A 21,720-nucleotide genomic window follows, 5' to 3' on the forward strand; every position below is an offset into this window, starting at 1 on the left:
GAAGAAATGAGGCATAATGAGCTTGGTTATTATGGCAGCTTGTGATTCTATCAATTTCATAAGCTTCAGAATAAATCTCAAACATCCCAAATAGCCCATTGTAGCCTAGTTGCTCTGTAAGTGTTTATCCCTGACTGACACAAGGATAAAAGTGATGCTCATTAGAGGGTTTTGCCTCATCGGCAAAGGATTTGCTTCTTGTGATCTAACCACGCTCTGCGTCCTTCGGCTGTCCCCCGCAGCAGCACCAATGCTGACTCCCGCTGTTGCATGGGACTGGTCCTGTGCTGCTAATGTACTTGGCTCTCTGTGCAGCAGAGGTGTTACACTTCAGACCTGCTGGATTTCAGCCTAGCCTTGCTTGTTTTTCTTACAGAAAAGTGGAAAAAAGGAAGAAAATAATGGATCCAAAGAAAGGTAAATGGGAAGATCAATAGCAAAAGTACAAAGAAATTTTTATGTCACTAAATATCCTGGTGAGACAAATTTCCTGCATTATATGACAGTTTGTGATCAATTGTGGTCTATTGTTGGGCTTGTTAAAAGGGTTTAATTAGCATTATCTCATCAATTGTGAGCACTGGTGTGTTTAACAGTATGCATTTTGTTCTTGCCTCCCAAGAAAATATAGCCCAAACTACGCAACTCACGCTGCTTTTAGATGCAACAGGACTTAAGCTGTATGATAAAAAGAGCATATGAATTTCAGAAATGGTCTTTACAGGATATCAAATTTAAATGGGCCACTTAATGGAGAATTTAATGTTCTGTACAGTGAAAGCTTGCTGCGTGCATTCCCTGTGTAACAAGTTAAATGGCTTTAAGTAACTGTGCTTACAGTGCTTCAATGAGACCCAAGTATATAAGAAAATCAAACATCATATTCTTTAAATAATATGGCTAAAATGCTGGTAAATTCACAGCTACCATACTTTAGGTATTTAACAAAAAGTCCCCTGTTTGCACTGGATAATATGTACACATTTGGTTTGTGGAATGCTCCAACATCTTATCAATTCATCCTCTGTGAAAACAGCAGGAAAAAACCCCTCTGAATCATCATAGAAATATATATTCCCAGCCATCAATACATTTAAATATTTGGTGTCTGGATATAAAGAATGAAGTGTCACTAAGTTGGTTATGACTGCAGACAATCTTGAATTATTAGGATTCTTTTTAGTGTCTCTTTTAAGATCTTCTTAACCGTGCTGAGATTAAAAATTGCAAATTTCAATAGCTGATGACTTCAATATGTGTGTACATTTGCAAGTATGTGTAAATATATATATATATATAAAATTATGTATATATTCCTCTCCCAGACCATAGTGATTCTCTATGCCCGAGTAAAGACAATAAAGGGCTTTGAAACTCTGAGTCTTCTGAGAGAGCTGAGCATCCACCCTCACATCCTCCAGAAATCAGGATTCTCTCACTCTTGCAGGTGGCTTAGTTGGTAACCCCCAAATCAAGACAGTTAGGGTCACCAGCCACATTTGTTGCTCCAGTCCCTATTGCTGGAGCTCACCTACAGTAGATCTGCCGCTTGCCTCAACTCCGGACGCCCTTTGTGTCTGAGCATAGCTGATAAGAGTTGCCAAGGAGCACCAGGCAAGGCGGCATCTCACAGCTCAGCAAAGGCATGGGGGGGGTCAGGATCTGTTCTCCCATCAGACACGCTCACACATGCATGAAACTGATGTTCTCTTCTTGTGTTGTTACACTGGGGTGGAGAGGAAAGGGCAGGCTCCCAGCGTAGGCTAGGTTAAACCCAAGCTCTGCAAGGGGTGTGTGGTAGCTGCATGCACCAGTCGTGACTGTTAAATGGTGTTTTAGGGGGAGTGTTTTTATCCCTTTGGGCTCTTCTTTGCTTCCATTGTCTTCTTTGAGGTATCGACAGAACAGTGTAGAAATGGACATTTTGATTTTCCCAAATATGGCTCTTTTCAGTTCTTCTGCACCTGCCCCCCCCCAACCTCTTTGGCCTCACTTGATCACATCAGGACCTGTTCTCGAGTCTCTGGCAGGCGCAAAGCGAGCAGGCCACCTCCAACCAGAGCAGAGGAAGCCAGAAGGATGGGAACCACCTTAGTTATCCCTACAAAGGAGGCAAAGATTGAGTTCCCCAGGATGGCACCAAACTTGCAAAGCCCATTGAGGATGCCAAAGGCTGTTGCCCTGTGGAAAAGAAAAGCAGGTGTAACTACAGAAGATCTGGATGGGTGATTTTGTGAACGCTCTTGTGTTCCCCAGGCTATGCTTCTAGCAAGAAAAGCCAGGCAGAATAAATAAAGGGATAAATAGATATCACTGTTTCTCATGTCTGTGTGATTAAGCGGAATGTCTGTGTGTATTCGTTTCTCTTTTCCATCTTAGCTTCTCCCCAGTCCTGCAGTGCCCCATTATGTCAGCCTTTGGCCTCCCCAAATACAGCAGGACACAACCTACTCTAGAATTTGTCAAAACCCTTCCAAGTGCTGGCAGGGGTGGGTTGTCACCAGGGAGCCAATAACAGCTCTCCTCCAAATCCTGCTTCACCCAAAAGCTTGTGCCTTCAAAGCACAGTCTTTCTCCTTCCCTTCAGGCTTCTCCCAGCAGCCTGGAAAAGGCAAAAAAAAGGCTTATAATGATGTTGTGAGGAAAGATATGATCTGCAGCACAATCTCCCAAAGTTTCCTGTGCTGCCCCATCTCTCAAGCCAATCTTTGCACAAGGCTGTCTCCAGGTTGAGGAGGGGAAGGCTGTCACGGTGATGCACTATGACAAGAGGCTGGAGGATACATTTGAAAGGCCAAACCTCCACGAACATCCATGGAAATGACAGACTCTGTATTTTATCTGCCTATAATTTCCATACACCCACAGGACTCCCTGTGTACAAGCCACCATGCATACAGAATTATGCTCATGAATGTCTGTGCAGATCCAGTAGAGCCCTTAAGGACTGGTGAAGATCCTTCCCCATCTACATGTGTCTAGCATGGCTTTTTCATGGAGTGCCCCTCTCTGGAGACACTCAAAACCCACCTCTATGTGTTCCTGTGTAACCTGCTCTAGGTGACTTGACTTGGTAGGGGTGTTGGACCAGGTCATATCTAGAGGTCCTTTCTAACCCTAATGATTCTGTGTGCACTAAAAGGACAAAGTCAGAGGATGGAGACTAAAAGGAGCAATATTCTGAGCACCTTTTGTCAGTGGGGTAGAGCTCCACAGTGATCACATCCAGGGCATTCCAGGCAGCGATGCTGGCTCCACAGAAGAGGCACTGCCAGCCGATCATTGCTGACTCGCTGTTGCCGAAGAAGAGGAAGAAGCAGCACACTGCTGAGATCAACATCGAGCCACCTAGGGGGGCAACCAAGAGAAGAATGTTGGCACTGGTTTCCCCTGTCCACAGATGAGCAAACGTATTTGTTGATAAAGATGGCTTTCAAGTGACGGTGTTTCATCCCAGAATGAACTAAATCTTCAAGAATCAAAAAATACCTTGATGCTGCCTATCGTTCTCTGATGCTGGAAACCCGCCTGAAAATGTTCTCAATGACCATCTGATTTTGCTGATAGTCTTCTCTATGGAGACTCTGAAGACAGGCTTTTTCCAGGCAGGTTTCCAGCATCTCAAGCTTCCAGATGGACCCAAGAAGAGCACAGGCAAGTCAATGGGGAGGAAGAATCACTGTGAAGGTTTTTCAGCATGAGTTTTGAGTGAAGAGCTTGTGCATTTCATATCTTACTGAAATCACTTGATACATTTCTAGTGCCAATTAGGATAATTTACAGTCGATTGTATTAAATACTTGAGGTCTCTTTTAATTATCAGAACATCATTAGATTTCATGGCACATTTGCACAGGAGCCATAATTTTATGAATACCACTGAGGGAGAAAGTGAGAGCGTTCATGCTCAGTTAGGCACATTTGAGATTCAGAAAGATGGATAGCTGCCTCCCTGCCTTCTACCCTGTTGGGAATTTCCACCTGAAAGATGCAATTCTTGCTGAGTTGAAATATCTTTTACTGGAAATTTCTGTTGTTGCAGAAATGTCTCCATTTGCTCCCAGGAAACCAAACAATTTGTTTGTTTGGGTTTTTTGGAATCCATTTGGCACCATCCAGAATTATTTGGGTGCTGAACTGGAACTGAAATGCTTCCTTTTGGACATGATGTTGCATCTTGCCTGCTGTGGTGCTCTGCCTAGGAAAAGCTGCGGTGCAGGACTCCACACCCACTCCTCCTCCATGGTACCTGGCCAGACTACATCCCCCACAGTGCAGTGCTGCATGAGGGCCACCATGTGGGCACCAGGAGATCTGCTCTTTGGCGCAGGAGAGGATTTAATGCAACGCAATAAAACTGAAGTCCCAGCAAGGCACATAATGCAAAAGAAAACTCAGTTTTCATGTTTAGCTGACCAGAAATAATACGCTCAACAGAGTGATATGGGTGGGATGCCAAAAAGCTGTTTCAATTGAAAGTTCCACAGTGAAACGTTTCAGTGTGTCCTTACTAATTTTTGCCCTGTACATTTCATTCTGCAGGAGAAATAATCATTTAGGATTCCAGCTGTCGGCTCAGTTCCAGATCAAAGCACTGAAATGCTGACATGTTCGCAGGGTGAGCAATCTGATTCCCATTCAGCTTGCTTTATTTCCCATAGACCCTCTGGTTTGTTAGGGTCTTTTCCAAATTCACTACATGACTGCTCAGGGTGCCTTCCTGACACACTGGTGGGGTCACCTTGCTTACCTTAGCCTGACTGATGGTGAGGCTAAGCTAACTAAACTTCCCCCTGTTCTCAGAAGAGAGGTGAGCTCAAGAAAGCGATTCATCCCTTACCCCTGAGCTACATCACTGACTTTATTAAACTCACTTGGCTGTCCCTCGAGGCATGATTTCCATAGTACCTGGAGAGCAAGGTCTGAGTCCTGAGGGAAACAACACCAGAAGTTCCCAAAGTAACCATAAAGTTGATAAGGTGATAACTTCTTCCCATAATGCTAAAGGGATTGAGTGTGGCACGGTCACTTAACCTAACACATGCTCTCTGAAGCTGTTTGTAAAATCATTTGAAAATCAGAAAACCAAAAGAGGGAACTGCTGGGCTGTCAAGCAGCGACATCAAATAATCTTTGTGAATATTCATTGCTACAAGCAAAGGGCTTATTAATACAGAGTGCTACGAATGTCAGCATCAACTCAACAACACCAAGGGGTCCTGCTTCAGTTCTGACCCCGTTGCGCTGCGCACTGGATAAACATACAGGCTTTGACATAAAAGCGAACATAAAAAAGGAGGATGTCACAGATACACAGAAAAGCAGGGTGAGGAGATGGGGAGCAAGTAGCTTGCTCACTGACAGAGTATATCCCTTGCCTCACCCTCAAGCCTTTTGACCCTTCTGCTGTATTTGATATGGGAGCAAGTCATCCCCACCTGAGACATCTCTGCTTGCATCAGTGTGCGCAGATGCAGCGAGACCTTCACAATAACCTTGGCTCTTTGCAGAGTCATGACCTGCTCCATGCACCCACCATGCCCACTCACCGATCATCTTTATCCTCCCTATTTTGTCCATGAGTAATGCAGAGATGATGTTGCCTGGCAGCACAGACAGGCTGCCCAGGAAGCTGACCAGGTAGATCAAGAAATCATTGTCCTCCTCGAAGTCCAGATGGCAGCCTTCCTTCTCATGCATAAACGTGCTGTTTATGAGCCTGCAGTTGATGAATTTGTGTTCATAGAGATCTGTGAGGGAAAGAGGCAAAGTCTTAATCCTGCTTGACTGATCTCAGGATAGATTAATAAATGCTACACTGCTAATGATCATCAAACACAGGTTGGCTAAAGTTGTATTTTAAGCTGTATTTGTTCAATTGAGCTGCCAAAGTGCTCAGCATTTTGCCATTACTTTAACCTACCGAAGTCTGAGCCCAGTCTTTCACATTTCCGGTGTGGCAGCCAATGATGCCAGAAGCCACGTGGTTAAAAACACCAATAGAGCAACCTGAAAACTCCTTCCAAATACATCACCCTCTTTTTTCCATCATCACTCATTACCCAGCACACACACAAACACACAGATCCCTATCATCCTTTTCCCTAGAGTCTGATAAAACAGTGCTTGATTACTAGGAATGGAGAGGAGACCATAGCAGGAATCTCATTACCAGTATTATAAAAGATAGTAGAGATGATGGTGCAGTTTTCAAAGAAGGTCTCGCTGGATGTCACATCTTCAAAGTAGCAGTCCTCAAACAATGAATGCTCAAATCTCACTTCCTTGAACTTCATGCCAATAAATCTGTGAGCAGGAAACAGAACTTCACTCTGTGCTTTAAGACATTTTCTACACTGTACAGCATGTGAGGGCTGTTTGAAAAGACAGAGCATAATGGCAGTTTCTAGGGTCATTTACAGGAGAGGTGTTGTTTGGATGTGTAAATGTCCTTGCAGCTCCATACCTACATATTTTGTATCTTAGTAAGAGAAAAGGGTTTGAAAAGGGTTTGTTTGTTTTTTTTTTAAAGAGAGATGGACCTTTAATGTGCTTCTAGGGCTGAGTGGACAGAAATCCTCCCACATTCAGTACACATTCATCTGAAGAAGACATATTTCACTCAGTGCATGGCATTCTCTTTGTGAGCTGACCTTGCTGCCTTCTTTATTCTGCCCCTTCCTCCAGGATAAATAAACCCAGGCATTGTCAGGAGCCCATTAAGCTCTTCAGTGAAAGGCTTCTGACAGTTGTTTAAGCTTGAAGTGATTTTTAAGCAAAAAATGTTTCTCGAGAGTGGGAAGATTATCTGAGTTCTGCTTGTAACCATCTCTGTTTGAGCACTATCGCTGCTCGCGTAATGAAAACAGATTACACTAAAAATAATCAGCTGTGTCAGGTGATTGATTTCTCCTCTGATGGGAAGCTTGACATGTCTGACCTGCCTGCCTGAAGGATGACACAATATTGATTTACCTGTGAAACTCTGCAGGGACACTGAGAAGATGTATTAGTTAATGTACAGGCATGTGTGGAAGATGTAAAGAGCTATTAAGAACAACTGTTATTGCTGTAAAGAGGCCACAACTGTCAGCAAATAACATATACCTGTCACCTTCTAACATATACCCAGAATCCTAATTGAATTGGGCACTTACAACGCAGCATAGCATGATGGCTGTTTACACCAGTAAATGAGCACTGCAGGGTTTCTTAACTGAAGCTACTAACAGATATTATTAATGCACAAGATACCACAAGAAGACTGTTCAAGTCTTTTGCTCCATGTAGAAGGTCTTAGAGGTTACAGGAAAACTTAAGCTGTTCTGCATTTGCTCAGTAATAGCCAGTGATGTATTTACTCTCAAAGGCTGTTAGAAGCCCCTTTTCCTGCAGTTTGATTTCTTAATACCCATCTTTAAAAGAGTCATGTAGCAATGGCCTAGTGTTCAATGGAGTTTTATCTCACAGCCAAAGGTTGGAGGAAAAACACAGCTATAAATCATACTCAGATGTGCTCTGGGTATTACTGGAATGTAACTTCATCAGCTTTTGAGATTTTGAATTGAAGAGGACCAAAGCAGGAGAACAGTGATGGACACAGTTTTGTCTTCATCCTGCAAGATGCTGAACACCTTTAATTCTCAATGAAGTTAGTTAAACTAAACACCTCCTCTGGGCATAAGATAAGGGTCCCCAATCCCTGAATTTGACCACCATCCACTTCTTACTAGACTTTGTTTGGCTGCTTGATAAGCAGGGGAGTATACCCATAGAGGGCTAGGTGTGCACAATCAAACACAGCTCCTGCTGCAGGGAAGGTCTCTGGAAGGACATGAGGACACATGCTGGGGTGCCCCACCAATGTCTATCAGATATATACCAAGCAAATTGAGACAAATACTTTCTGAGAGGAGAGGAACAACCTGGTTGGATGATGAGGTATGCTTTCATCTGTGAAGACTAAAACAATGCATGTTTTGTGTAACACTGAACATGCCGTGGGACCTCCCCACATAGTGCAAGGCAGCTGGAGCAACACCCAGTCTAGCCTGGGGCAATGGCATCTCCACTGAATTTACATAGGGGTATTTTCCCACCCATTTTATTGGTATTTAGAAGAGTAATAATAGCCTGCTACGAATCACTAGGATTTATAGTGGTATGGAACCACTGTAGTGGTAGTGTGGAATCACTATAGTGATTTGGTCTAGGCTGGATGCAGAAGAAAACACCAATAGGCCCAGACCAAATAGAAGAAAGGGAGAAAAACACTTGTTCTGTCAGAGCAACTTCACTGACTTTAGAGCACTAAGAGAAGGTGACACACTCGTTCTGTGGGGAGATGCTGGCCGGTGTGGGAGAAGCACACCAGTACAACTGGCCATGGCATAGCACGCACTAATGGGCTGTAGGATGGAGAGCAGGATAAGTCATATCAAGGACTTCAAGAGAAAATAGCTTTTCGTTTTGGCAATGCAGCAGAGAGCAGTTTCGTTGCAAGTGATGAGCTCTGCTGCCCAAAACCAGTAGATGTCAGTGTGTGCTAAGGAAAGAGAAGTCACCTCAGCGTACCCAGCACAACCGGGGCACCCACCGCCCTGCTCCCAAGGCGGGGCTGCTGGGAGCAGGACTCCTCCCAGGCACCCCTTTGGATCTGGAGATGGAGTGTCTGAGGCAGAGCGTGTGAAAACCAGGATAAAAAGGATATTTGGTCTGTGGAAAACTGCCTTTGGGATTTGATTCTTTGTCCAAAAGAACAACAGATTTACAAGGTGGTGGAAAAAAATAATCTCTATCTATCTATCTAAAAGATTTCTAGAACTGAATTTCAGTTCACATGCATCAAACCAAGTTCTGTTCACTTACTTATCATTTCTGTATTCCCCATTTCTATGGATCTGGTTTTCCAGAGTGAAATTAAAGGTGAAGTGTGAAACTTCTTCCTCATCAAAGACCTTCATTCGGGATTCATATGCCTCTTCTTGGAGATACCGGATCATATCAGGGAACCAGACAATAAGGCCATAGTAACTGTAGTAGGATGGGAGACATACATTAGGGATACAAGATACAATGACCTACTTCATACCATGTAAACTTGTTAAACACCTAATGCAAAAGCATTTCTGATACAAACTCTTGCTTAGCTCTGACACAGGACCAAGCAAAGTGTCTCCCTGCTCTAAACACTCAGCTTATCTCAAAAGCATGTTGAGTTAAATAAGTACCTTACCTTAAGGCCATTGTAAACCAAACCACAGCCAGCATCAGTGTGTTCATCCTGTACTGGGCTGTTAAACAATATAGCACGTTGTCCCAGACCTACAAAGCCACAAGAAAGAATGAGCTGCAAGGACACCCTAGCAGACTCTGAGTGCATCATAAATCTAACGCCAGTAAAAAGGGCTCACAAAGGGCTCAGATGTGTGGCTCATGTTCAGTGTTTGTTCAGAATTATATTTACCAAGATAAATGGCTTATAAAAAGATCATTTATTCAGCTATGTGCCATGGTGCTTGATCTGAACCCTCTCTGATGAGCACGACTCGGGCTGAGCTGGGTAATGCAGTGCCTCTCTCAGGTTGTGTCAGTAAATGTGGATTCAAGCCTTTTCTCAAACCCTCTGACATTGTCTTTTCAAATACATGCATGGTCTCAGGGGAGCTTTCAAATCAAGCTCCAGAGCTCACTGAAGAGCAAAAACCCAAATGCAGCTGGCCCTTTAAGAGGGATAAGATTAACTTAGACCAGGATGGAGCCAAGCAGAGCAGGGGGTGGACCAAAACCTGCTCATCTTGACCTGTTGCAGAAAATACTGCCAAGAATATGAGGGGATGCAACTAATGCTCTTAACTTGCTACATAAATATAGCAATAGTACAGCACCTCTATTGCTATTAAATAAGAAAGACTCTGCTTTACTTTAAGCTCATCTTCCTATGCTGTATCTAGCAAGATTTTCCATCAAGTTCTGCATGGGCGTAGGTAAGCAGCATAGCATGTGTGACAGGTTAAATTAGCTGAAGAGACAATATAACCTTGTTAGAAACTCAGCCTCAGCAGGAACAAGGTGCAAACACTCTTCTGAATCCACTGTGGGTGGTAAATTCGTTTCGGCTTGGGGGAGAGGAAATCAATATTTATCTGCTCAGAAGAGTCAATGCCTGGCGCTTGTCCTGGAAGCTCTGCACAGCAGGACTACTGTGATGCACACAGAGGCGTTTTGGGCCCTGGCTGGTAGCGTGGCAGTTTGCAGATTCACCAGTCTGCACTGGAAGTGCAATCAGATTACAACCCTTTGCAAACACCAGGAGATATTCTTGAGTGAGAATCAGGGTTTCAAGACACAATGACCTGAAGCAATGAGGCATTGGAGCCTCAAGAAGCTCAAAAGCCCTTGTGGGATGTTTTCAATTCTCTTTACCTGTTTAAAAGTAGTTGAGATTCTGACCATCCACCGCTGGTACCAGGTCCCTGTTGAGCTCTGGATTTCAATAAATTCATCCACTTGCTTTGGAGTTTTGATATAGGAAACCTGGGGGAGAGGAAAAGAAAAATTGGACCAAAGTTTCTACAACTGATCTTCAGTGGATTTAAATTCCACTGTCCCTTGGGCAATGATTTCCCCTGATATCCCATACTATCTTTTCCTTGAATGTTATCACTAACAAATGAGCTAACCGAGTCAATTACAGCAAGAGATTTTAGTACAGAAATAAGCCAGTCCTCCTTCCCTTCTTTCATCCATTCCTCCACCCTTTCTTTCTCTCCTTCCATGAAATATTTTCAGTGCATCACATCCACCTCAGTTCATTGGCTAATGTGTCTGTGTGCTACCTTATTATTTCTCTATGCCTTAGATTCGCACTAGAAATTAGGATAAGGCAATTACAGTAAAAGTTATCTCCAAGATCAGCCGCTTGTATTTGCATCTAGCTGTGCCCTTGGGATCTTTTTAAAGACAACTGGCAGGAATGTTTCTCATTCAGCACCTTTTAAGCACCACTGGCAGAACTGCTATGACAAATGAACGTGTAGATGGGAATCTCAGCATCTGAAAATGCATCCTGTCATCAAGTGAGCCCGCACCACGCAATCAGTTCATTTCACTAAACCAGCCTGAACTCTCAACACTGAGCCCCTGAACTGGACTGATCAAGAACCTTTAAAAATAGGACCCAGAAAATATTTGCTCAGTAGCCTTAAATGAAGGACATATTCAGGGAAACCAGATCTGTTGGTAAATACGAGAAGGAGGTGAATAAATCTCCATGTATGAATGAGCGCCTTGGCTCAGCTCTTCCTACTGCTGGCACCGTTTAAATGTCAGATCTGGGAACTGTCCCGGCACCAGCTGACTCACCACAAACTGACAACTCCTGGCCTATCAGAAAAACATGGAATCTGACAGTTTGTGCTACACCAGCCGCACGGATTGCCTGCCCATGCCAGAGGATGTCAGTACATCTTGAGTCAGCCGGTACGCCACACCTCGAGGTGTGATACTGAGATCAGCTCATGCTGTAGCAGTCATGACACTGCTGGATGGAGTAATGAGCACTAATGGGTGTTGTACAGCTGCTTCTTCATTCTCCTACTCAGCTCAGGCTCTCATAGTGCCATACATTGCGATATAGATATGTATACATGCACACACATACACACACATTTGAATTTCAGTCCTCTTTTCCTCCCACCATGCAGCAGGACTGGCCAGCCCAGCTCAGCATTACAACAAAGCCAAGTAGGGATTTAAAGAGAAGTTTTCTCTTTGCTATCAAGGCTCACATTAGTCAAATGGCTGGTAGCCTAAAAACGACCCATGCTCATTAAGTACCCACCTGAACCTGCACACAGTTGTCATGCACAGATATTAAACTTTAATTTCTTGAAGGATCACTCCTGAGGAACCCTGTTTCAAGACAACCATTTTAAGCATGGAACTCTGCTCTCCTTGCTTAAAAAGGTGTTTTACATATAACCATATCCCCTTTTCTCCATCCTTTAAGAGCACACATCCTCTCATCTCTAAAAGCATAACTCAAAAGCTATTCCCTGGCTGGCTCACTGGGAGCTTACAACTGAATAACAGTAATTTGCACCTAACCCCAGCATAGACCTCTTACCTGATTTTACTATTAACAAAGGCCACTGATGTGACCTTTTTCACAACAAGCAGCAGACTAATGAGTAATAGCCACTCATCCCACTTTCCCTTGGAGAGGTTAAAGACTGGATATGAGGCAGGTGGAGTTTGGGAAGCTCATTAGAAGGTAAGTGAAGTTTAATCAGAGTTTGATTAGAAGCCAGAATGGAGAAAGGAGTGACTCAGATCTCCCACATGGTTAATATCTCTTTTATTTGGTTTTAGTCTCTTAAAGCAAACTAATTACCTGTGTGTGTAATTGGAAATTCACTGGTCTATATGCTGTAGAGTAACACCAGGAATGAAGAGTATTCACTGCAATTCACAGGATTGACTAATCCTTGAAATAAAGCCAGATTGACATCTAACTTTAAGTACATAAAATGTGTCTCAAAGTCCTTTTTCTGATTACTAGGGGAGGTTACATTAAAAGAACCTTAAGGAGGAATAAACTGGCACTGTGTTGCGCTGAAGAAGATAAGTCCAGCTATTACATACTGATGGCTGTGTTAAACTCACCGTAAACACCCTCTCTGGCTCGCCCTTGGCCCTCATGTTGGTGTCATGAACTTGCTTGAGGATCATCCAGGCTTCATCATGTTTACCTATCTGAAAGCACCAAAGAAAGGAAAACAGATGTTGGGGTTTCCAGATCAGTAATTTATTAAAGCATAGAACCAATTCTAGAGGTCCAGTATAGTGGAGAAGCACACATACAGCACTGCCTGCATTAAGGCAAAGAGCTGACAGCAGCTTGTATTCACAGAGTGCAGCCTCTCTGTGCTGAGGAAATGAGTTACCCTAAAACTGGCTGAGGCAGAAAAGGAGTCAGGGACAGAGCTTTCAAACTAGATAAAAGGGGATGGATGAGGGGATTTAGGGCTCTAACCAAACCTCTGCTAAAGACTTGCAGGGTTAACTTGCACTAGGTCTTGCCACATTTCACATCTGTGAAATGGGGATAAATAATAGTTGCGAAAGACTTCTGAGATTTATGTTTTACTCAGTAAAATGTACTCCGCCCTTTGCTTTTCCACCAGGATTCATTAGTTACATGCCCAAACTCTGTGAGATGTTTTCAAAATGCCTTTGACTTACAAAATTCCCAGCCCTTACGCCTTCTTTTTTACCACACATGGCAGTAAACCACTAACCATCGTGACTGACCCTGTAGTCTGTTATCTTTGGGGCTTAAGCAATCTGTGGAGCTAGCATAGACCCTTTTGCGTCTGAGCTTGTGCTATGCATGTTTGATGGAACAAAGACAGACAGAGGGTGACGCATTAGGGACCAGCTATCCTGTGCTGATATCAGACTGCCACGTTCAGATGAATCATCTTACCTCCAGCAAAAACCGTGGGCTTTCAGGCATGAATTTGAGTGCCACCAGGGAGGCGACACAGGGCAGAGAGCAGACAAGCACAAAGACTCTCCAGCTGTGGAAGTGGTACTTGGTTCCCATACTGAACCCCCAGCCTGGAAACAGAAAAAGCCAGAAAGTAACAATACTCACAAAGGCATTCTGAGTTTTTCTCTGCGAAAGCAGCTCTGAACTTTAGAGCACTGTATGACATGGGGACAGGCTGGAAGTTTGCTATTCTTAGTAATGATGGCTCTTAGAGTTTCAATAGCATGCTCAGTAGGTAACAGCAACTGAGTTCATGCTCATTACAGAAAATGGGACATACTTGCTTAGGCTCTGCCTTTGAACAAACTTTTATCTTTGAGCTTAGAAATCAGCTAGTGATATGAATAGCTCCATGAAGATATAAGGAAGTAAAGGTGGGAAAGGGTAGAGGAATCAGGGCCGTAATTTATTGCTTCTCAATGATGTTATAAAAAGTTTATAAAGGTTAAAGCTTCTCTGATCTGAGAGGCACATTAGAGACAGCTCCTTTCCATCTCCTACATCACACATGGTTTTCACATTTCATGGAAGCAAGCTAGGAAATCAAGTTTGTTTTTTTCCAGACCTACAGGCCCTGAGCTGGGATTCAAACTTAGAAGACTCAAGATCTTAATCCTGCATTTGAGATTTCCCCTCTCCTGCTCTTTTCCTGATACCTAACCAGGTCAGCTGTTCCCCTTCTAAGGACTAGAAAGTACAGCATCATTCTTACATTGCTCCTTTTATCTTTCCTAGGCTCAAATCTTAGAAGGAATGTTTAATTCTATTCTTTCCTATAAACATTTTTATCCACGCACTGAGGAAACCATCGAGGGATGTTTTTTGCAGAGGTCTCATCTGAATCAGTCTCATGGTGTTCTACTCATTTCACCAAGTTCCAAAATAGTAGGTGGAACATGGGAAATCAAAAAGAGAAGCTATAAAAATATAGCACCAAAAACTCATCTGAAAAAGAAATGTAATGGAAATACGTGAGGGCTTTTTAAAGCAAGTGTAGTTGCAGATAACAGAACTCTTTCAACCTGACACCACTCTGCAGGAAGTTTGCCTGTTTGTTCCAACCGTCTCTGTCAAATCAATCAAAAGCATGAATATTTCTTTATGCTGAGTGCACTTTAAACATGGTAAAAATGTTTTGATAGGTGTATGTTAGTGTTTTTTCTTCATGGTCTTTGTGGCCTGTCCTACTTTCCTCAAACAGGATTTTGCCAACAGCTGGTGTCACTGAATACCAAGGGAATTAATCTTTTCCAGCAGATACTTGCTTCTGATGTTTCCTGGGGTATACGTGAGTTACAAGGAAAACCACAACATGCAAATTTTTGCTCCCCAGAGCACCAATGTGTTCCAGAGTACATCCATCTACTTCCAGCTCTGGGCAGAGAACCCATTCCGCTCCCAAACCCATTTAGGGGAAGTCAGATGTGACTCCAGCCTGTCATATGCTGGCAAGATGTGTTGCCAAATATACAGCCCTGAGAGTGTTGACACTTGGCTAAGGAGAAGAATATGTACTGTCCTCACTGCAATCATTTATAGCACCCAGTAATTTCCTGGTTAAAGTTACTTATTCTTGATAATTGGATGCTTTTTTGCAATAAGATCTCAGTCCAGTTTTCCCTGGGTACACTGACATTTAGATTAAGAGCTCAGGCTCTGGCAGTGTAATTCCAGAGGTGTATTTGAAGCTTTTGATGCAAAGCAGCCCTCATCAGTCCTATTTACAGCCTTACTATCAGTCAATCAATCTGCAGTCTATTTATCAGATTTTTTGTGTGCACTTCAAGTATCTGTTATTTTCAGTGTTGTTTATGCTGGGATGTGTAAGGACTGAATAATGCTACCTGTGCGGGGTTTTGGGGTAGTTTAGCGATGCAGGAATGCGGTGTCGTCAAAAATCAAAAGCACAAACCAATTACCGTAATGTGGGATGATGCTCCAAGCCATTGCTGAGGCAAAAATGCCACCAATCATCCAGAACATGCAAAGCCAGCTCAGGTGTTCCCCCCTCTTCTCACGAGATAGGAATTCAGAGAAATAGGCAAACACGATAGGGAGGGTACCCCCAATACTGAGGAGAATAAAACAGCACATGGGAAGAATAAGAGTCATCTTCAATGTCTTTGTAGGTAGGACTGCACATGTAAAGAGGGAAGGTCACACTCACAGATGTGCTGCACATAGGTGGGACTTGCAGGGAAAATTAGCATATCTCTTTGGCTAGACTGGCCTTAGACATCAAAGATAAACAAGGTCCTTCTTATGAAAGATGAATTTCCTGTACAGTTTATATAAAGGCAGTGTTCTTCACTTAGACATCTTCTCTGGTGTTATTTTGTGATCACTCATTTTAGGAAGGCAAAATGCAGGCAGTGGGAACTGCTGAGGGCCTCACTGGAGGCCCTGGCAGTGAGAACTGTAAACTGAGGTGGGCATTTATCAGTCTCATTCGCCAACTGCGCAATTTGGACAGTACCAGAAGAATGCCAATGACTAAATTTTCCTACCACTAATGCTTTAAGGGTCAAGAGTGAGGTAATGCAACCACACGTGTTAAACAGCAGTGCCATCGTGGCTTGGCACCAGAGATGCATCACCCAATCAGCCTTCCTTCTCCCACCCCATACATCCAAACTGCTGACCCATGATGAGACTCCCCTAGGACTTGGGATGGATTCACCAATCACCCACCCGAGGCCCGAGATAAGGCGGCAGAAGAGGAAGAATCCATATCCCTGGACGAAGGAGGAGAGGAATGCGAAGGCAGCGTTGATTGCAAGTGATATGATGAGGCATTGCTTTCTTCCCAGTTTGTCAGCAAGGCCGCCCAGCATGACAGCCCCCACCATCATTCCTAAGTAGACTATCAAACCTAGAAGTGAGAAAGAGAGACAGTGAGTTTGGTAACCAGGTGGAAATGGCATGCAGATTTTAAAGTGCGTGTATAGTACCCAATGTTGAGGTGCCATACTATGCAATAACATGGAGATACTCCTATCCCCTCAAATTAGCTATTTCATGTGCCAGAAACTCTATCCATTGGTGGAACCTAGCTTTCCCACCTTGTGTCCAAGAGCTTGTGTCACTTCCTACTTCACTGCTTCATGCAATACAGACATACCCTATTTGACTAGACCCAAATCTTTCTTTCCCAACCTTGCTGCTCACATATCCCCCGCACGTAAGCAATGGCCACACATAAGCAGCTTAGGATGCACGTGTCCCAGCTATGTGCCACCAACAGTACAACGGAAGTCTGGTGTCTTAACCCCACTAACCCCCCTGAGCACAATGGGACTGAAGATGTGTGGGGCTCTCTCTGGCTGATGTTTATGCTCAGAATGCTGTGAGAGCAGAGTGCTAAAGCATAGCTAACTCTCTTTGCACATTACCTATCCTACACGATTCCTTTGCAGTCTATCATCTCTTCCACTCTGTTTTTCCTGGCTTTATCTGAAAGGATCAGTCTGTTACTGAGACTCACCTATGTAGTACAACTACTTCTTTTGTTACTGAGCCAAGATCTGGCATCTAACTAAAAGACAACTTAAGGAAGAGAGTGCAGTCTTGAGCTGAGAATTTCAGGAAGGGAGAGTCTATTACTTGTCTTGACAGTTTGCTCTGTAGAGTTATTGCTCTGACATTGTTAAGAAAATGAATACTTTTTAACTTGACTTCATTAGATCTTCTACTATGGGGTCCTCAAAGACCATTTCAGAGACTACATTTAGTGCCAGGCTGAACAGAAAAGTATAGGTTCCCTGTACCCACCTCACTATGTGCTTATGATTCTGGCCTAGAAAACACAGCAGCTGTCCTTGGCTCTTCTACTGACAGTGCCACCAGAAGGGTTACCTGTCATTGTGCCTTTTCCTTTATGCGGGCACCAGTGTAACTAGCACCAATTAATAAAAGCTCAAAGGTCCAGGAGTACTTTTTTTTCCTCATTTATTTTATCTGCTTTCCAGATGTAGAGACTTCAGTGAGCAATAGTCCTAGGAAGAGTCACAGGTTATGGTCCTTTTGCTGGCAAGCACAACAGGATCAGATATTAAGCATTTAAAATGTGATAGCAATTGGTGCCAGAGGGTTGGAAATACTGATCAACTAGAATGAAATGATTTATACTGCTGTTAAGGAACAACATCTGGGAATTGATGAGTGCAGCATCTGGCTCCCTATGGACCAGGTCTTTGAAGGCTGTATTGGCCTCTGGGCTTCAGAGTTTTGTTTTAGCCTCATCTGTGAACAAATCTTTGTTCATTCCTTTGGGCCAGGAAAGATGTAAGGATGGAAGGGATCAGGCAGGATCATATGTCTCCAAGGCTCCTCTGAAAAGCCCAGATGAGGCAAGACCACAAGGAGTCAGACTGTCAAGGGGTGGATTAATGCTGCTGAAGTCCCAGTGCAAAAGACAAAGCCCTTCATGCTTTGTCTGCTTGCTGTGTATGGCTGTGGTTGCCTCTGCCTTAGCATGGCAGGACCAAAACCCTTAGTGATTGGGGGACTTTATTGCATGCTCCAATGGCTCTGACAGCTGCTGACAAGGAAAGTTTGGGGCAGCATACCCAAGAACATTGTTAATGCATCAGCAGCTCCTTGGCTACTAAGCTGTGTATCTCTCAGAGCTGTCTCCTGCAAGCTAGTGGTCCACAGAGTCACCATCACTGCCTTCAGAAGGAGGTAGTTTCCTGAGGAGCAGAGAGGTGCAAGAGGCTGCTCCCAACCTCTTGTATCATCTTGGACACCTCAGGCAGGATGATAGTCTATGTCTATATGCTACACATGCCTGCTGTGTATATCCTGATGGGACCTGATCATGGTTGGATATGATCCAGAGAAGCTGAACTATGTCAGGATGGAGGAATAATGCTTGCTGGAAAGCAGAATTTGCAGTGCAGGGAATTCTTGAAGGAAAAAAAATTAGTCTTGGAGATGTTTGGAGACTGGGGGCATGTCAGGTTCAAGACCCAGCTGAGCAGAGGCTGAAGGAAATACCATAACTCAAGAAAAGCAGCAGTGGTCCCTGTTTCCCTGACCCCTAGTAAAGGCAACGGATGCTAAGCAAGTAAATACAGTGCCTTAATAGGAAACATTCCTATTCACTGACTGAAGAAGTGCAGCTAAAAGCAACATTTTCCAGGCATGGTTGAAGAACAACCCTTTGGAAGCTTGTTCCTCACCTTGAACCAAGTGTTGACTTCTCTTGAGAGCTAACATCTTCCCCACAGCCTGTTCTGCCAAGTACATCTCTTGGAAAAGAAGGTGACAATGAATTTTTTTGCAATTCATTGATGTTTAAACAAGGCAACCATTCTGATGGCTGAAGATTCTTCTGTGGCATGCAGCAAAGCTAGCTAAAGATTAATGCAAAAGGTTATTTGGCAGCCAGTCCTGTCATTCTTTTGACTGGAAATGCATTACTAAATTAAAAGCATACAGCAGAGATCCACTGAGCATTTGAAGGATGCTTGTCTCACACCAATCAGAAGTGGAAAAGTTTGGACTTCTGAAACCCCTCCTGTTCCATAGCAGGGTGGTGAGGTCACCTCTCTATGAACAATGCTACTTTTTTCCTATCCACACAATATGAAATGGACAAGCAGGATTCTGTGTGTCAAAGGCAAAATAAATGTTCTCGCCTCTTAACAGCTTTTGTACCAGAACCACAGCACAGGATTTTGCCAGTGCAATTGTACCTCCACCATAAGCATGGTGCTCTGTGCAACCAATACCCACATCCCCTGCCCTTCCCTCCTGACCCGAACTGTCCTGGTGAGGTGATATGAAGGTGTGTAAAGGTTTCACATGCTGATCTGCAGCAATCAGAGTAGATACATTCAGTAGAATGAAGATACATACTGAGAATGTGGGATCACTTTCTCTATCAGCTTTGGCCTCCAGTTTGTTGCTGAAGTGCAAATTATAAGCAATAGAGATAAAAAACTGCATCAGTCCAAAATGGTTTTGAAGGATGACTTTTAATGCAGTGCTGTGAGGCTTAATGCTTTTACTCTGGCTCCTGAGCTACATTTAATAGAGCAGCTCTGATTGCAGCCAGCAGACAGAAGTGATGATGCACCCTGTACTCACTGGTGCATCACAGCCACCCATCTGACAGTGAGCACTGCCAGCACAGTGGCTCACAGCACAGCCCAACCCACATGGGATGTGGCAGTGCTTGAAACAGGGCATCAAGAAGTGAAGTGGAGCTGCTTTTGTGAGCAAACCCTTGTAGATTCTCACTGAGGAGCCGAGACTTGTGATGGAAGAGAGATTACATCTCTGTAAGACAGCATCCACAAAGTGGTAAATGCTCCATCTCTGGCAGTGTTCAAGGCCAGCTTGGACAGAGCCTGGGTGACATGGTTCAGTGTGAGGTGTCCCTGCCCATGGCAGGGGGGGCGGAATTAGATGCTCTTAAGGTCCTTTCCAACCCTAACCATTCTATGATTCTATGAAGCAGTGAGCAACATAAATCACAGCAGAGATGTTAATGTTATGAACTCAGAGGATGTGGCTTTAATTGGCTGTTGTACGTGATAAATCAATGGATGGATGCATTGTCACCTAGAAATTTAAACCAATGAAGATCCGTAGTAAGAGAAACCTCAGGGATGACCAGAGGCTGTCTGCTTGGCCAGTTTATGAGGGGAAAGATCCTGGCAATAAAAATATGTTCTTCAGGGTTGAAACAAAATCAGCAGGATGCTTTATTGTAATGAAGAGGTCTCTTCTGGGAAGCCTGCATGTCCTGGCCAGTATCATTAAAACTGTTGGGACAGCTGTTATAAAACACTGTCATCTGGTGGATCTTGGGATCCAAGGTGCAGAACAATGTCAGGCTTTGCAGATTGATGTGTCCTGGATTAACAATAAAGTGGCAGGGACTCAGGGAAGAATGGAATAGTTACTCAGCCTCTATGCAGGAGACACAGTCTTCTGGAGAGAACAGTGATGGTTGTTACCTCTGAAAGAGGTCCAGATCATATCAGAGAAACTCTATTTTAAGGAGAATTAGACCAAGAAAAGTGGTCACTAAATGGTATTCTTTTGCTGTGTTACTTTTGTCCACCAAATATTCTATAGAATACCACAAGAGTCTGTACCAGAAACTTAGCTTCAAACCATGCAGATCTAGGCTGTGCTATGAGGGCTCAGCTTTCAAATTAACACATACAATGCTAGGTGAAATGCTAAAGACAACTCTGAATAAGCCATTATTTGCAGGGTATTCCACAGGTAATGGAGTATAACGTATACCCGTGGGAAAGCCTGCAATAGCCTTCCATGAAATCAGTAGAAAACCAAAGAGCAGAAATTCTAAGAATAAATTTCAGGTTATGACTCATACAATGCTGAAGTTATAAGGAAAATATGGGATTGGGCTTCTTCCCATTAGAAAAGAGGTAACACATACAGGATTTTCACCCTGAGAAATTTATTAGCCTTAATGAAAGTTGTGTGCTCCATGTTAGACTGGAATTGTGGACTTAAAAGCTGAAGTTCTAGGAATAAGGAAGGGCAGATACAGTATACAGCTATATGTGTGCTACACAACAGTAAAATACACTAGCATTTTACTATTTCAGTATGATTAAATGCATACTTATAAGGAAAGAAAACAAAATATTCAAGATCTACCTAAATCTCCACCACAAGCATGAATTTCTTTCATGGACAGTTAATGGGATTAAAGTTCTTAAAAATAAGGCACAACTGAAAATAATCCTTTCCATGTCAGGACAAAGACTTGTAGAATAAATGGAAAATCTGGGCAGAAAAGAACCCAGCTCAATGGGACAAATTAATCCTGCAGTCCCTGGGGCTGTCAGGAAGGTGAGGAGGCTGCCTGGGTCCAGGAGCAAGGTTTTCTCGCCTTTGCTAACAGGTCTGCATGGAGCCAGTAACCACAGGAATGTGGAAGCCCCTACCTGCTTTCAAAGCCCAGGCTACTATCAGTACAGCCCTATGGTAAAAAACAGAAGGCTTTTAAAGAGGGAAAGCATTTGGACAACAGAGAAGGATTAGGACCTTATATATCTTGCAATTTGAACTGTAATAAGAACAAAACCCCAAACACTCTTACTGGTGTAGAATCTGTTATACATGGGTGCAATTTATGGACACAAACAAAATTTAGAGGGTCAGGTCTGGGCAATTTG

General features: G+C 43.5%; 1 protein-coding gene across 1 annotated transcript in view; it reads right to left on the bottom strand.

Annotated features, from left to right (window-relative positions):
• Positions 1-320: 320 nt before the first annotated feature.
• SV2B (synaptic vesicle glycoprotein 2B) overlaps positions 321-21,720 on the bottom strand; it is a 55,245-nt gene continuing 33,845 nt past the window's right edge. The window contains exons 3-13 of the mRNA XM_057419940.1: positions 16,247-16,427; positions 15,475-15,626; positions 13,490-13,623; positions 12,667-12,756; positions 10,426-10,536; positions 9,236-9,324; positions 8,869-9,033; positions 6,173-6,306; positions 5,550-5,750; positions 3,189-3,348; positions 321-2,181 (exon numbers count right to left, since the gene is read on the bottom strand). Of these exons, the coding sequence (XP_057275923.1) occupies positions 1,998-2,181; positions 3,189-3,348; positions 5,550-5,750; positions 6,173-6,306; positions 8,869-9,033; positions 9,236-9,324; positions 10,426-10,536; positions 12,667-12,756; positions 13,490-13,623; positions 15,475-15,626; positions 16,247-16,427 (1,601 nt within the window). The 3' untranslated portion in view covers positions 321-1,997. The remainder of the gene's footprint in view (positions 2,182-3,188; positions 3,349-5,549; positions 5,751-6,172; positions 6,307-8,868; positions 9,034-9,235; positions 9,325-10,425; positions 10,537-12,666; positions 12,757-13,489; positions 13,624-15,474; positions 15,627-16,246; positions 16,428-21,720) is intronic.

This window comes from Pezoporus wallicus, unplaced genomic scaffold, assembly GCF_028554395.1.
Source record: "Pezoporus wallicus isolate ANWC-B61680 ecotype Strahan unplaced genomic scaffold, APGP_CSIRO_Pwel_v1 contig_3952, whole genome shotgun sequence".
Taxonomy (NCBI): Eukaryota; Metazoa; Chordata; class Aves; order Psittaciformes; family Psittacidae; genus Pezoporus; species Pezoporus wallicus.